The 16,680-nt window shown below is 33.9% G+C and overlaps 1 protein-coding gene across 3 annotated transcripts in view; it reads left to right on the forward strand.

Annotated features, from left to right (window-relative positions):
* The window catches only part of LOC111506553 (solute carrier family 2, facilitated glucose transporter member 1), a 104,777-nt gene that overhangs the window by 15,916 nt on the left and 72,181 nt on the right, over positions 1 to 16,680 (forward strand). The window contains exon 1 of one of the 3 annotated variants that reach the window (XM_023161663.2): positions 16,096 to 16,122. The exons of the other annotated variants lie outside the window; for them this stretch is intronic. Within the exon in view, the coding sequence (XP_023017431.2) occupies positions 16,111 to 16,122 (12 nt within the window). The 5' untranslated portion in view covers positions 16,096 to 16,110. Of the gene's footprint in view, positions 1 to 16,095; positions 16,123 to 16,680 lie in introns of those variants that run through there. 3 annotated transcript variants of the gene reach the window in all.

Genomic DNA, 16,680 nt, shown 5'->3' on the forward strand with positions numbered 1-16,680 from the left:
ACAAATGCTGAGATGTTTATAAATCGCTATAACTGAAACGTAATCTGTAATCAAAATTTTCATAGGTCTGTGCAAGAACTAACTTCATTGATAAAGCGAATTCGACTGACGTTATTGCTGCATTAACAAATTACGCCCATAATCATAAAGTAAAACCACCTAACACTAGTTAATAAACTTATCTAATCAAAAAAAATATGTGTTAAGCTTTTTTATCTATATGAATTATGTACACGGATTTGTCTTAAGATACGTGTGTCATTTATGCATTAAAAAATAATTGATAAGACGTTTGTTTCTTGGCACGCACATTATATATTTATTCAGTATTACATTCGCTGATTGGTTGTTGGAAGAAGGCCTGAAAGGGGATTGTCATTGTTTTGCGTTTTTGAACGTCAGCACAATTTCCCCTTACCACATGATTAGTGTTACATAAACTAATCTCTTGTTCATATCGAAGTTTCATTATATCTCATAGTCCAGTCAATGATCATTATTTCGTTCAATTTTGCCAAATAGCATCAGTGGTCATAACAATTTGGATTGAGGGTTTACTTACTCTCTGCTTCACAGTTGATCATGAATCGGGAGTTGCTTTTATCCTGGGGGTGGATGCTACCCCATGTCGGGGGTGAAAAATGTTTAATCAAAAATGAGTACGGAAATCGATAGAATAACTGTTTTTGAGCAACTCTCTCCTGATTTGCTTCTGAAACTCAATACATTTCGACTCATTTGCGAGTGAGTGTCAATTTTTCACCCAATCAACCCACGTTTTCTGACGGTTTTTCACGAATAACTCAAAAAGTAAGTAATTTATCGAAAAAAATCATTCATAAAATGTAGCTTATAGAAAAACAAAAAGAAAAGTGAGTTTATGGTGCCTGTAGATACTATGAATAAACAATTTCAAACAAACTCTGAAAGAATTTCTTATCAACGACTCCTTTTACAGTGTTGCTGAATATCTACGTCGATGAGAGGGTTTCATATTATGTTATTTTCTGCATCTGTCCGGCTAAAATTTCTGCCTTAGTGCAGCAAGCCGGTATGATTTTTAGATTTGAGAGTAGAGAGGGCATCATTCCACCAAGAACTCAGAACAATCATCTTGATAGAGTGACCTGGATAGAGTCTGCGGAGTTCGGAGAGAAAATCTTGATATTTTATCTGTTTTCCCCTCTTTTCTGACGATATTCGTCTCGCCAGGAGCTGAAAACTCTATGACAAATATTGTTTTGCTCTGGTGGTCGATAAGGACTACATCAGGCTCATTAGTTTGTATGAGCCTGAGGGTGGGAAACGAATAGTTCCAATAAATTCGCCACTTCTCTTTCTCCACAACGGATTCAATATCCCCCGGAGCGTAGGGCAACACCGGTGTCTCGCCAATACCGTAAGAGTGCCGTAGATGGTAATATAGCAGTCTCAGGGCCGCGTTATGTCGATAGGTATAGGCCGAGACCGCATATGCTGGGCATGCTGATAGCAAGTGCATTAGGGTCTCGAACGCCTCGCGGCAGGCCTTGAATCTTGTGTCAGGAACCTCTATACCCATCACGCGACTGCTGTAGACTGAGGTGTTGAAGATACAATACTGGCAAGCCATGATGAACCCCTCAGTTTCTGACTTCAGCCTACTCGACCTGAGAAAAGCGAACGTCAGGCGCTTTGATAAGCCAAGGTCTCCAATGTTATTAAAGAAGATCCCATGCATTGGCTTTTCCTTGTGTTTTCATGCGGCTTTTATCTGAGCTTTTTGTTGAACGGGTTTCAACTCGGTGACTGAGTTGTGGTCACCTCGTTCAGTGTCGAAAACTAAACCGAGTTCATCAGCGGCTCGGGCAGCTGCCTTAAACAGAAATGCTCTAATTCCTGCTCTCTCATGGTCATGGATCATGTAGAGAAGTGGATCCGAACTCCTCACGACGTTACAGGCCATATCCAGTGTCATGTATACACTTCAAATTCAAAAGTCCACGGCCTTCCTGTTGTCGGAGGAATTACAACCATGGAACGGACGATTTGGGATGCAAACTCCTATAGAGAAGCATAATTTTTCGGGTCTTTACGTCGAGTTGATACAGCATCTCCCGAGTCCACTTCACTACTCCAAACGAGTGAAGTAAGATTGGAACGGCAAGCATATTTGTTGCAGCAACTTTGTTCTTCCCTGGCAGTTCCGATGACCAGATCTGTCGAAGTTTGTGCTGATACTTGTCGCGGAGAGAGTTCTTCACTGCTGTTACCTCTTGTCAGTGGCGTTGTTCCACCCCAAGGTAAGTATACGTCTCTCCGGCATCCAGATGATGTAGGATGCTTCCATCTACGAGCTGCACATCCTTTCCGTAGTCCCTGCATCGTCCTCTGCGGAAACGGATCATTGCACATTTGTCTATACCGAATTTCATACCGATAGAATGCGTGTACTCTTCCACCATCCTCAAGGACTGATGGAGATCCTTCTCTCCAGAGGCATAAAGTTTAAGATCATCCATATAAAACAAATGGGTGACCTTGTGCCTCCGGTTGCCGGAGGTGCCACAGTCATACCCTCGAGTATTTCTGAGCGCAACGGATAACGGAAATAGTGAGATGCAGAAGAGAAGGGGACTGAGGGAATCGCCCTAAAATACACCCCTTCTGAAAGTGACCCACCCTGTTTGGACTCTGGCTTGACCAGATGTTATGGTGAAGCGAGTTCGCCAGAGTAGTATCAGTTGTTCAATGCATCTCACTATTTTGTCGGGTACCGCAAGGCATCTGAGCAAATGAAAGATGAGCTCATGCGATATTATATCAAATACCTTACGGTAATCGTATCGAGTCCTGTGTTATACATCTATCGATGAGCAGGTTCTCTTTACATCCAGCGACTCATTATATTAATATTATTATTACTATTATCATGATAATTATCATCATATGGAAATTATATCATTTCATTCAGTTCTTTCGGTGATATTGAAAGAGAAATCAGTGCTTCGTTTCGTTATGTTATCCAAAAAGGTGCCAATAAAACGTAATATGGATCGCATTTCATATCAATACTCTTTCACATATCACATCATGTAGTGACCCTATGAATGATATCTTAGGGACACTACATGATATCTTATTATTATTATTATTATTATTACTTCCCCCTACAAGATCTACTTAGAATTTTTTGAGTCGCTGCTGTTTGACAAAATTGAGCAGTATCGCCGTATTTCATTTTCAGTGATTGGACTATGAATATAATTTTGCACACGTACCGTTGCAATATATGACACTTCGTTGTGCAACATTCAGGCCTACGAACGGTTGAGGCACATGCCCTTGGTCACGAATGTCTGGCACACACCCGTTTTACCGACCAATCAGAACGCAGAACACCCACATGCCTCCGCGTATCGATCCAAGAATAAACAAACCCGTTTTAGAGATCCTTGACTTTAGCGGAGCTTGCTTGATTTCACTTGGAATTTGTTCGAAGCGATTAGAAAGGAGTTTTTTACTTTGATAATTTGAAACTGATGTAGTGGCTAATAATACTTGCACAATTACTTTCAGACTTGAGAACAATAAGCGAGAAGGAGTGGAGGATACCATGGGCGTGTAGTTGGTGTAAAACAGGGACATGAAATTGATTATTATCAAATTCTTGGGTTGGATACTTCCTGTCATTTGGAAAGTGAAACATGTTTCAGCCAATTCAGCAGTGATCTCAAACCATTTCCATTATTTTGACAAATTTGCTATTCAATTCTTGAAAAGAAATATCTTCTACATTTCAGACTTTTTCTTTCTCTCTTTCTTCTTCGAATGGTACCATCCACATCACTCCAACATCTTCGGAATGTTGTAGGACGACGTTTTGATTTTGACTGTTTTGTTTTCCTCATTTCACGTCATTTTTCAGTAGTCCAACAACTGAAATATTAAAATATTGAATCAATTTAATCTTCTTTGAATCACTATTCTTTACTGCAAAGATATCCTGCTAAACTCAAATAATGATAGATTACGAATTTATGTACCCTATAGAGTATAATATAATAATAATAACTCCTCTTTTATTGAGGGTGAATAACAAATAATAAATGAATAATGAGACTGGTGGAAAAGTCTAGCCGAGGCTATTCTATTAAAGTATCAAAGGGGCTTACGCCCCAAAAGATATTCATTATAGTGAATCTATGAATTAAATTATTCATTATCAGAGAAATTACGTAAATATGAAAGGTTATATGATTTGGCGCATAATATAGTTTCGGTAAGAGAAGACTTTCAAAAAGAAATAAATTATATAACATGTAATATGAATGGATTTGAGATCGAGTAGAGTAACTACGTATCAGACCTGGTGGGTCAGGATTATCCATAAATGAGTACGAAGGTACTCAAGTGGAGTTTTCTATTTTCCATGTAGAGTTAGTTACTATCAATGAAATCTCAAAACTGAGTCTACAACAACTATTTTGTACCTTGCGAACTCGCATTTTATCAATGATCGTTAAACATGGACCGTAAATGAAGTTGCAAACTTGTCTTGTTCTGGCTAATGATTTTCAGAAAAGCTACAATTTTTGCTGATGCTTTCCTTCAATATTGAAAGATATCAACATCGTACATCACTTTGTACATTTTTTCTAACATTATTGTCACATATTTTGTAGATGTTTGAAATCTGGCATACAGCCAAAATTCTAATTTTCATCAAAAGTGTCAATTCTGGTTTGGAGATAATAATAGTTTTTGGTCTATGACATCAGCAGAATTGCAACGTGTTTCGAATTCGGCGAAAATAACTTAAAAATACATTTTTAATGTTGTTATTGAAACGCTTTTTGCAAATGAATGTTTAGCGTAGGTGAATCTATTTTGAGATGGTGCAATGTCAAGTATAACTACACTATAACAAAATATACTTACATCAAGTGTTTAAAATACCAATTAATTAACTAGTTCGGCAAACGTAATCAATTCTTTTCGATGACCAAAAAAAATTTGAAAATAAACTGAAATACCTTGAATTTTCAGGGCCGTATTCAGGAATTATGAGAACTCTGGATATAGACAACACTTTTTTGGGGAGTTTTTTGGTTTTGTCCGTTGGCCACAGCCGACTTGTTCGTTTGGCCTAGTCAACAGTTTCTTTTATGCTCCTTCAGCTTTGTTCCTATAGATATTTCGGTGGTTCCAGTGTACACCTTCCCATAAGTTCACGCGTTATACGCCTGCTGCTGATAATGGGTCTCTTTTGTCTTCAGCTGCCTCGGGTCTCTGTTGTATCTTCTTGGTGAGTTGGAAAACCGTTTAAATGTTGTGTTTTCCCAAGAGTTTTCCACTTCTGACTATGAACCTAGGGATATATGATGCAACCATCTGTATCATTAGATTTCACTTATCCTACACATTGTAGGATAGTCTAGCACCACATCGTTCGATGAGTATATCTAGGAATGCTATCCGCTGGTTTTGTTCAGGCTCCATGGTGAACTTGATTCTGGATTGTTGAGGGTTCAAGTGGTCTAGGAAAAGGTTAGAGCGTATCTTCTATGTTTCCAAATGACGACACTTTCGTCATCTGGAAACATGGAAGATCCAGAACAAATACAAATGTCTAACGACGGGCCTCACAAACTAATTATATACAACAGTAAACAATATCGTTGGAATATGTGTCATGAAAGGATGAAACTCGATGAACCCTTGAAGTTGAAGTGTTTTCCGGAGACCTGGAAAAACTCAGATAGCTCTCTTGAAGCAGAACAGTATATGATTTGTCTTGTTGCATTGTAGTTCTGTAAGTGAAATTTTCAGGTTCAGCTTTTCTACACCTTTTATCAATGACAATAAAATAATTGTTTTGCTTACGACAAATTGTTGAGTATCTGATGATATGAGGTGAATGAATGATTTTAATTGAACCATGAAACAAGAAGAAGGATTTTTGATAAAATGAGCATTCGATAGCAAATCACAGTCTCCCAGTAAGGTCGAATTGTGAAGAAAATACTTGCCTGAAACGTTCTCGTATTATTCTGAATATAGTTGAGACATGGAAAGCTTTGATGTGGAGAGATGTTCATTACCCATATGTTGTCTCTTCACAGATAGACGTCTTCAATTTCAATTCAATTCAATTCAAATTTATTAACAAATGTACAATATCAAATGAATGTCTATGAATATTAAAACATTTTTAGTATATGCATAATATTTTAACCCAGTCTGCTGAGTGTAAACACTTGTGTTTGACTGGGTTATTTGAAAAATAAAGGTCATGTTAACTGGTAATAGATATGATAGTTCATGAAAAAATGAATTGAAATGAAGAAATGCATCATCAATAGTAACATTAATGATTGATCATTAATAGTTGAACTGAATTATTTTAATGAGAGCACATTTTCAATTTTTTCACTATCAACTAATTTCCAATTGTCTGATATTTTTTTAAATGCTGTTGTTCTCTCAACTTCTTGATTTCTCGTGGAATTCTATTGTAAATTACACAACCAATACATATGCAGTGTTGTTGCATTAAATGTAGACTACACATAGCAATTTGAAAGCATTTATTGGTCTTTGATCTTGTATTATACTGATGTTCTATTATGTCAGTATTTGCAAAATGTTTTTTTATATAGATGGTACTGATTTTGTGAAATATTTGTTTGAAATTCAAAATGAACTATTTTCTGAATACAACTTTTAATGGAAATATGAATTGTTTTTCAAAAATTATTTTTATTGCATATTCATGAATAGACTTGACAGATTTTGAAGAGTTTTTATATGCACCACCCCAGGCTATGATTCCATAGATCATAATATTGGAAAATAATGTATAATAAAACATCAACAGTGTTTTCACTTCAAATATATCTCTCAGAAGTCTGAACCTATAAAGACATTTTCTTAATTTTTTTTTGTTAATTCAGGTGACTTGTGCTAGCGAAAGATTAACGGTTTTTGCTAGAAATGCATATATCCCTTTGATGAGCTCATATTGTTCTATCGATGAATATAACCGGGTTCTCGTTGTACAGTATACAAACTATTTTGTTCAATGCAATGTATTTCCGGTTTCGGAAGAAAACATTCATATTTTTCTATAGGTCTTCATTTACCATTAAAATCTCCTTATGATTGATTTGCATATAGCTCCTCAAGAGATATATCTTCAATTATACTTCCTGAATGAATAATTTCCTGTTACCTTCATATTCTCGACAGATTCATTCAAGTGAAGACCTTTGGGTAATTAATCTTGTTTATCACAACAATCAGTTTGATTATTAAGTTTTTATAATAATCCTTGGACGGTTATAATTTTCATGGTCGAAACTGTACAGCTCTAATTGGTAAACATCAATTATCAGGATTGCATTATTATATTTTTTAAATGCATTTAGTTTTTATGGAAAATATGAATAGAAGTTAATAGTCAACGAAAATTATGAAAAGAGGAGAATTATACTGAAATTATTGTGTAAAAAAATGTATTCTGTTGAAAAAATCAATTTGGAAAGTTCAATGGATGTTTAAAAAATGTATGGCTTATATTGGGATAACCACATAGGTAGAAACTACATGTACGAATAGTATTTTGTTTTATATTTTTTATTAGTAGTTTTTTGATAGTCTAATGAAAACTCTGGTCGTGGCGTCAATAATATTTTATATTAACTTGTAAATTCCGTAAAAGTTGGTCATATTGCAGAATTCAATTGTTATTCTCACTATTCGTGCGACAAACCTAACTTGTTTTCGAGATTGATTTTATGTTTTGTTCCGTAATCAAGACATATTTCATATTACGAAAGAAAGAATTGTTTGAAGAGATATTTGTTCTTATATTTTTTCTGCTTTACAAAAATCATATACATTTTGAAACGTGGTGTGAAAAGGGGGTAAGTCAACACAGTTATTTTTGAAAATTTGATTCTCCTACGAAATGGATGTCACTTCCTAATAAATGTTCCTGATAAATGTGACACTGAAACACAGATTTTACTCATTTTTTTCATCGAGAAGTATGAAGGTCAATAATGATTATTGATTGAATAGGATATTTTGGAGATTGTAACACGAAAACAGGTTACAATTTTGGTGTACTCCATATAAATTTTGGAGTTATAGAGAAAATAATGGTTACTCCTGGTAGAATGAAAATCTTTCCGTGAATTCCATCGAGGGAAAACACCCTTCTGAATCAACCCCAACTTACTACGCAGCGGAAGAAACAGGTGGGCATATGCCCACGCATGCCCGGGTTTTATCAGACAATTTGAGGACATTCAAAGGGCAGTGTATTTTCAGTGTTTTTCCTGGAACAATTCGTTGATAGCGTACGTGCAGTTTTTCATGTGACTAATAGGTAGTTTGAAGAAACGCTGCGAAATATTGTGTTATCAGGTATGCCTCACCCGCTTGGGGAATAAATCAATAAAATATAGAGAATTACTGTATCGTCATGGTTGATGTACCTAAATTGATAGTTCATATTTCTCTTGAAATCTAGTACGGTAATGAAAGTCATATAAGTTATTTTTTCAACTCTTCCGTAATGAAAATTTTGTTTGATATATAATTTTGGTGTGTAAAGTTGAACTCGAATATTTTGCTGCAGTCATTGTAAATAGCTGATTATTACATATGAACATATTATTATTATAACATATATTTTTTTCCTGAAAAATTTTTCTGATAAAAGTGAACAAAAGAACTTCCAGCATTTTTTGGTACTTCCAAAAATTTAATCGTTAACGATCAACATCTGAAAAAAATTTATTTTCATGACTTGGAAACAAATTCCGAAATTGAATATTGATTGATCGATAACTTTATTCCTCTCAAATAATTCTCTGAGGACAAAAACTTTATCGTTTCATTTTTTAATTCACTGGCAGTTTTTATTTATCAAAATCAAGTAGTTTGAGTTCTTTTATATTACTTTTATACTGTATTCTTGAAAATGGAACCGATTGAAGATTTCTACATTGATCAATAAAATTGAAGGATAGTGATGTATGGAATCAATATCTACTCAAAATGTTGTTTTACGGCTCCGTTCCGTTTTATTTTGTTTTGTTCTGTTTTATTCTGATCTGATCTTTTCTAATTATATGTCATTCCATTCAATTCAATCCCGTTCCATTCATTTCTTTTTCAGTCTATTCTATTCCATTTCATGCCATTCCATTCGTTTCATTTCTCTCCTTCCTCTTCCCTTCCTTTCCTTTCTTTCCTGTTCTTTTCCTCACACTCCGTTATATTCCATTGTAATATATTCTGTTCTATTCGGATCCATTCCATTCCACTCCCCTCTACTCCATCCACTCCACATCCCATTCTATTTTATTCTTTTTTAGTCTATTCTATTCCATTTCACGCCATTCCATTCCCTTAATTTCTTTCCTTTCTTTTCCCTTCCTTTCCTTTCTTTTTCTTTTCTGTTCTTTCCCTCCCATTCCATTTGATTCTAGTCTTTCCTATTCTATTATTTTCCATTCCATTCTATTATATTCTGTATTTTTCTATTCTGATGATATGTCATTCCATTTCATTCCAGCCCATTCAATTTTATTTTATTCTGAATTTTCAATAATTCACAAAAATATTCAACGAAAAATCATTACATTATACATTTTTAAAACACCTGATATGTAATGAAAAGTTATTTGGTCAATCATCACAATGACAGAACTACATTCAGGAAGTGAATTTTTAAAATAAGTAAAACATTAATTTCACTACAAATATTTCATTTTCACTGTCGCCAATAAGTGTAATGATAATAGTGTCCTCAGTCGAATTGCTTTTTATTTCTTTTTCAACACTTTCCCTGAGACATAAATTTCAGTAATAATAGTTGGGTGAATCAGATAATGAGCTTGATTTGTAGAATTTTACATTACTTACTTGTAGGCTGATCAAATCTCTAAGTTTCTAGTTGTGTTCATAGTTGTGTTGTGTTGTGTTCTAGTTGTGTTCATTATGAATGTTAATATATGAGAATAATGAAACAAAAATAAGGTTCCTTCTATCTTCCTTAGTAGGTACATTGGTAATTGCGTCGTATATAAAATTATTATCATTCATAACAGTTATTTATGTACAATCGTTCAGCTAGCACTGTTTCTTAATAATAAAAACCTTGGTAATGAGGTTCTGGTGGACGAGTTGAGCGATGGTATGGTTCCAAAAATATTTTCATCATTATGATAAATGAAAATAAATATTTTTATTCAGTTGCGATAATTCTGCAACGTTACATGGCTGATAAACTGCAAACAGCAGTGATGCTCCTCCACAGGTGGCTTGGGAGCATTAACATAGCCGATGCCGTTGACACAAAAAAATAGATATTATATTCGAGACAGACGTATCAAGTATTATTTTCTACTTGTGATGCACTGTTTGAAACCTTTGGTGTTGTAATGAATATTACTGGAGTTTTTCCCAACACCAAACCGTTATTTTAACACTTCGACACGTGTTTCGATCACCAAGTGATCATCTTCAAGAGGAAGATCAAACTAGTCATACTCACAAAGCTATCCTTATTTATACCATAGTCTACTAGTTCTTATTTATGTACATAAGACTAGTAGATAAGGTAATATTGTGACTTTAATTTAAGACACTTACGATACAGGTATACTTCAAGACTCTACTCAAATTGCCAGTTTGAGTATAGCCTTGATGATGAGAGCACGACCAGCTGTCGAAAGCGCCCGCATATAATAAATAGGAGTTATAAAGCTTCAAATTCTTTTTTTTTTTAACATATATTAATGTATATATATATATATATATATATATATATATATATATATATATATATATATATAATATTAAATACTTCTTTAACTAGCTCTATTACCTTCTTATCAAATTTTGGAAAATTATTTTTACGCCTGATACTTTGTTTCAATTTATCCCAAATCAACCCCATGTGATTGAAAACACAAAAATAAGGGGGAATTCTCAGTATGGTGTGTCCATACTTTTCAGCAATACTCTCAAGGGCATATACTTTTAGAAATGTTTTTGTCTGTAAAACTTCAAGTAGTTGGTTTTTGGTATAGTTATAACAAATTGTTATCCATTAAAAAACTTTGTATTTCATCTGTCCTCGGATTTTTATTCGGTACTTTGATGAGCTGTCGCGAATGATAGGAAGCGTTGACAAGAACTATTACACTATTCGCATCCAAATTTGGGATCAATGTTTTTTCAAACCATTCCCCAAAAATATTAGCTTCCAAGTTCTTATGATAGTCAACATTGCCGTCCTCAAATTTTTTTTCCACTCAACTTGAAAGAATTCGGAACCCCTCCGCAATGCACAATTATTAGTCGCAATCTTTTGTTTGCATGCATGTTAGGCGTACACATTATCGAACCATCAGTCACGACACATTCGTAACTGTGTCGTGAGTGTCATACCAAGTTTTGTCTAAATAGAAATTATGCAGTTGTTCTTGTCTATATTTTGTTATTTGTTCTAAGTATTTGTTACGTAATTCCACTTTTCTTCTGCTTTCCATAACTGCTTGATGTTTGTTCATTATTTTGAAACCAAATCCTAGTTTCTTTATCCAATTCTGAAGACTTTTCTCACAGCAGCTCATATTATGGCCGGAAGTATTCAATTTCGTCCTTATGATTTCATTTGTAGGAATCTCATTGTTTTTGAAACAGTCGTATATTGTTTTTATCAATGATTTTATTAGATGAACATCTGAAGGTTTTGGTTATCCCGTATTACATTGCGTCTTGGGTTGATACGGTTTGTTTTTGACTATTTTACGTACAGTTGGGAAAGGGATTTCGGTCAAATCTAATGTTGCTTGTAATAGTTTGTTTCCCTCGGAACCAAACTTGAGATGTAGATTCTTATATACATTGAAACATACTCTCTGTGTTTCAATATTCAAATGCATCCGAATCGTATTCACTGGTATCTCTTTTTCATATTGTTCACCATCGCTATTCGAATCACAACACAGGAAGAAGTATGCTGATAGCTTTAAGTATTCACAATAAAGGTTACTTTCACTATACCTAGAACAGGTGTCTATGATATAATAAGGATAGCTTTGTAAGTATGATTCTTTTCTACTAGCCATTAATTAATAGGAATTTAATTAAAACACAATAGAAGTCACATTTCAGTGTATATTTTTTTCATGCCTCTTAACTATTTTCTATAAAAAACGAGTCGCAACTGATTGAGAAACACTGAAGCAAACGGTTGTTGAAGCAGCCTCTGACATATTTAATGGCATACGTGACGATAGCCACAGACTGTGTTCATTCATTAAGTTATCCTTTTGTTGGGTGTACTTCCGCTGGGTTGGTTCTACGAAAAATATTGTTCGCAATGACCAGCCACTTAACACAATAGACGACCTCTTTCAACATACAAGTGGGTGCTGGTGCAAGAGTTCGTTGAATGTTGTTCAGACTTTTTCCGTGGCACTTAAAATGTAGGTATTCAGTGTACCTAGTCTTCAAATAAAATGTGACATAAATTGATAGTAAATATTTTGAATCAAAACACTTCTCATCATGACACACACAGTTAGTTTCAACAATTATGTATTTTCAGATTTTCAGATATTCAAATAATAGGTGAGTGAGAAAGTAGGGATTCAAATAACCGACTGATAATTGAAAATACTTCTGAATACTACTTACTCACATATATATACAATCGACCGCTTCAAAAATACTTCACTAACTTTCTTCGAAAGCTTCTGATAATTCCTCTTCATATTTCCTGTTTCACTGTCACTGTCGTTATTTAAATAATCAATAATGAATTTATTTTTACCACTAATATGAAAGTGTTCAATCTCCATATAGTCTTCTTCAACTAAAATTATTTTTTTAAACCTTTTCTGCCAGTATTTTTCGGTAATATTATGTAATTCTTCTTTAATTAGCTCTAATACCTTCTTATCAAATTCTGGAAAATTATTTTTGCGCCTGATGCTTTGTTTCAATTTTCAATTAAATTTTTCAATTCTCAATCAAGTCAATGGGATTGAAAACAAAAATAGGGGGAAAGTCTCTGCATGGTGTGTCCATACAGTTTCTGAACTGAACACGATGGCGATAACCATCCCCGCATTCCCCGATTTCTATTCGTTGCCATAACATGATTTCAAATTTAATTTCATGACTTTTCAGCCAATCATAAAACTTGGTTAGTAATAATTATCCAATAGGTACGAACCGCCAAGTCTACAGTCCGCGTGGACTAGTTCGCTGATGGTTCATTTCTATGTATTATTGTTTTTTTTGGCCTTTGAGAGTGCCGCCAACTTCAAATGTGAACAATATCGTTTACTTCGTCTTTACCTATATAATTCATTAGATACTTATCTATGAACTTCTGATTCACCAAAAAGATTGTTTCGTTAATCTATCAACTTCAGATAATGTTTATTTTTGAATTATAATATGTGCAGATACAAGTCATACAGGGTGTATCTAAAATTATGTCCTTAATTTCAGGTGGTAATTTCTTGTCATATTTCACGGATAATAATTCCAATCGCGTATAATGTGCCTCAAATTGTTTCAAAAAAATTAAAAATATGGCATTACCCATACGTCAAAAAAAAATTTCCCAAAAAACTGCTGCATCATCTCAAACCTAGATAATACATATTGAATTCGAAAAATTCTTTTATCATACAGGGAAAATCAAAAAGAAGCAATCGATGCAGGAGAAAATAACCGTTGAATTACCAAATACAGGTGAATTTTATCTGAAAAGTTGGTCAGATTTATATCCGTGTGAATATGGATTCAGGGAAATTTAGCTTTCAAGAAATCTCCATTGTCTTTCGTTTCGAATTGTACTCTACATTTTAATTATTGACAGAAATTCCACTCTTCGAAAAATCTTCATCATTCCAAACTCAAATAAGTTATATCAAACTTGAACAAAAATGTTTCATCATGCAGGAGGGACCAAAGTTTTGCAATTTGTACTAGAGTGAACTACCCTGCAGAAAAATTCATTTCAAGAAAATAATTTAGATTGATATTATTGACCATATATTCTAGCACCTATACTATTTTTATTCATCTCTGTTGCCACGTTTCATAACTCCAATTTTCAAAATGGCAGAAATAGTTTTCTACTGGTGTTAAACCAAAATAATTCATGTTTCATCTCAGATTGACGAAAAATTCAATTAGTCAGCAGAGAAAGAGAGATAGGAAAAGATAGATTGAAAACAAAAGTAAATGAAAGCTTCAGAAAGCTAAAAGGCCATGAATTGACGTTCAAGTACATTACTGTCCCAAGTGAAATTGTTCAGTATTTGAAAATTCAATTGCTAATGTTGAATTCTCCATGTATAATGAAAATTTTTCTTGGGATTTGATGTGTTATATCTATTTTTGAGAAAATGTAGAATCTTTTGGGAAGAATAAAATTTTCAACTCGTAGGGAACAATTTGAGGCTTTGAGACTCGTAGTACGCCAGATCCTGAATAATTATTCAAAAATAAGTTGCAAAATAGATATAAACACATTACATCATGACTTTTACGATCATTTCGGTAACTATTGCCAACAATTTCATTCATGTTACTTATTCCATAGTCACAACAGACAAATAACAAAAGAATAACTCCCAATGTAAAGTAAGCGTGAAATCTATTCAGTCTGCTCATCTGTGGGTCCAGATCGTTCTCTGGCGAACGCGATAAAAAATAAGAACAGTGCAATAAGCACTTCAATCATCCCTAGAAGAGCGGTAAGATTCTCAAATGTTTAAAAAAGCAAGCAAAAACATAATCCAAAAGTCCAATGCATCCCGAAAAAGTCACTGTGTGGTATGGATTTTGGGCTGGAGTCGTCATTGGTCAATTTTTCTTTGAGAACGACGTTAGCCAGGCCTCCGTCAATGGAAAGCACTCTAGGTCGATGATTACCAACTTTTTTTGGCTTGAGTTGGATTATCTGCACACCAAAGACATATGATTTCATCAGGACGGTGCTACATGCCACACAGCTCATGCCACATTGAATGATCTCCACGACCGATTTGAGGGCATGGTCATCTCACGTGGAGGTGATGTGAACTGGCCACCGAGATCGGGCGATTTGATCCCGTTAGACTTTTTCTTGAGGGGTTTTCTTTAGTTTCAGGAGTATGCGTATGCGATTGAGCGGTCTTCAAAACAAACATAACCCATGCCATCTGTCAAAGTCATTCTGATTTATGCTGCAGAGTCATGGAAAATTGGACCCTATAGAACAAGTATTTGATAATATCAAATTAGAAAGTTTGTCAATTTCAAAATCAAACAGCGCTGTATTACTTTTGTACTGGAAACTTTCATCAACGATAAATAATCTATTGAATGGAAGCTTGATCATATCAAAACAAGATAAATATGACTGTGTTGTTTTTTTTTACATAAAAAAGGTTTTCTATTTCATAGGACACCAATACATTGTGAAAACTTAAAAATTTTAACATTACCAGCTTACGAAATGTAGAACTGGAATTTCTGGCATAAAATAAATTCAAAACAAGCACTGTTCTCAAAAACCAGAACTGCAACACAATTTTTGACGCGCCTATCACAAACAAAGTTGGTTTCAGATAATATTGCAAATTGTGCTTCATGGTGTTTAATTCATGGCATATGTTTTACTATTAAATTCAGATTTTTTTTATTCACGTTAAGTTGACAACAATTCCACTTGGGGTTTTGAAAGGAGTACTACTTGAATAATAATACTGAATATTTCAACAAAGTTGAATAGTTAGTTTTTAATCTTTTCACCAATTAATTTGCATAATTACAATTTATGTTCTTCGCATAATTTTTTTATTGAATTAATTTATTTATAGAAATTCTTGACTGTCAAAAATTGTACTACAATCAGTGTAGAGAAATTCTTTAAAATTATTACCGTAGGAATCCTAGAATGAATACAGATTTACATGAAATTTGAATTTGAAATGGAATCGAGTGACTTTTGTTTTCATTACCATTAGTTCATGTGTAAACTTTAAGTGAGATCGGATTATGTGAGAACTAATTTGATGTATTTCTGTTCATGCAGCTGTGAGAATGGAATCCGAGGTAAGACACTAACGGTATATGTATTGATTGTTCAATTTATATTATTCTGTAGATACACGAGAGTTCAAGTTTAACATCATGACTGATTCACTCATTCGCCATAGCTATTATTTTAACAGACAATTGAGTTTCTACAGAGGTCAATATTTGTTTATCTATATCTTCAATATCTTCTGAAATGAAAGTTTCTTGGAATGAGTCGAAGTACGTGCAGGAGATGAATAAATATCTAATTAACCAGAAAAAATGTTTTGTTTCCGACTAATAAAACAGTTCTTTCTGCTACACTCAATTGAAAAAATATACAATATAATTCTAACATTCATAATTAAATCTAAAATATCAATATAAAACGTAGTAACTCGATTGATTCGAAAAGTCTTCGGCAAAATAAACTCCGGTTTGATGCCAAGGGGGGGTTAAAAAAAAACCGAAAAAAGTTGAAGACAACTTAAATATAACGAAGATGTTGAAGAAAAATTGTTTTCTTCAAAAATTTAATTTTATTGTTGAATATGACCCTTAGTCTTGTTTGACTGAATGAATTATTATCATATG

Source organism: Leptinotarsa decemlineata, unplaced genomic scaffold (assembly GCF_025532065.1).
Source record: "Leptinotarsa decemlineata unplaced genomic scaffold, Ldec_3_MD MMD2_P_RNA_scaffold_5, whole genome shotgun sequence".
Classification (NCBI taxonomy): domain Eukaryota; kingdom Metazoa; phylum Arthropoda; class Insecta; order Coleoptera; family Chrysomelidae; genus Leptinotarsa; species Leptinotarsa decemlineata.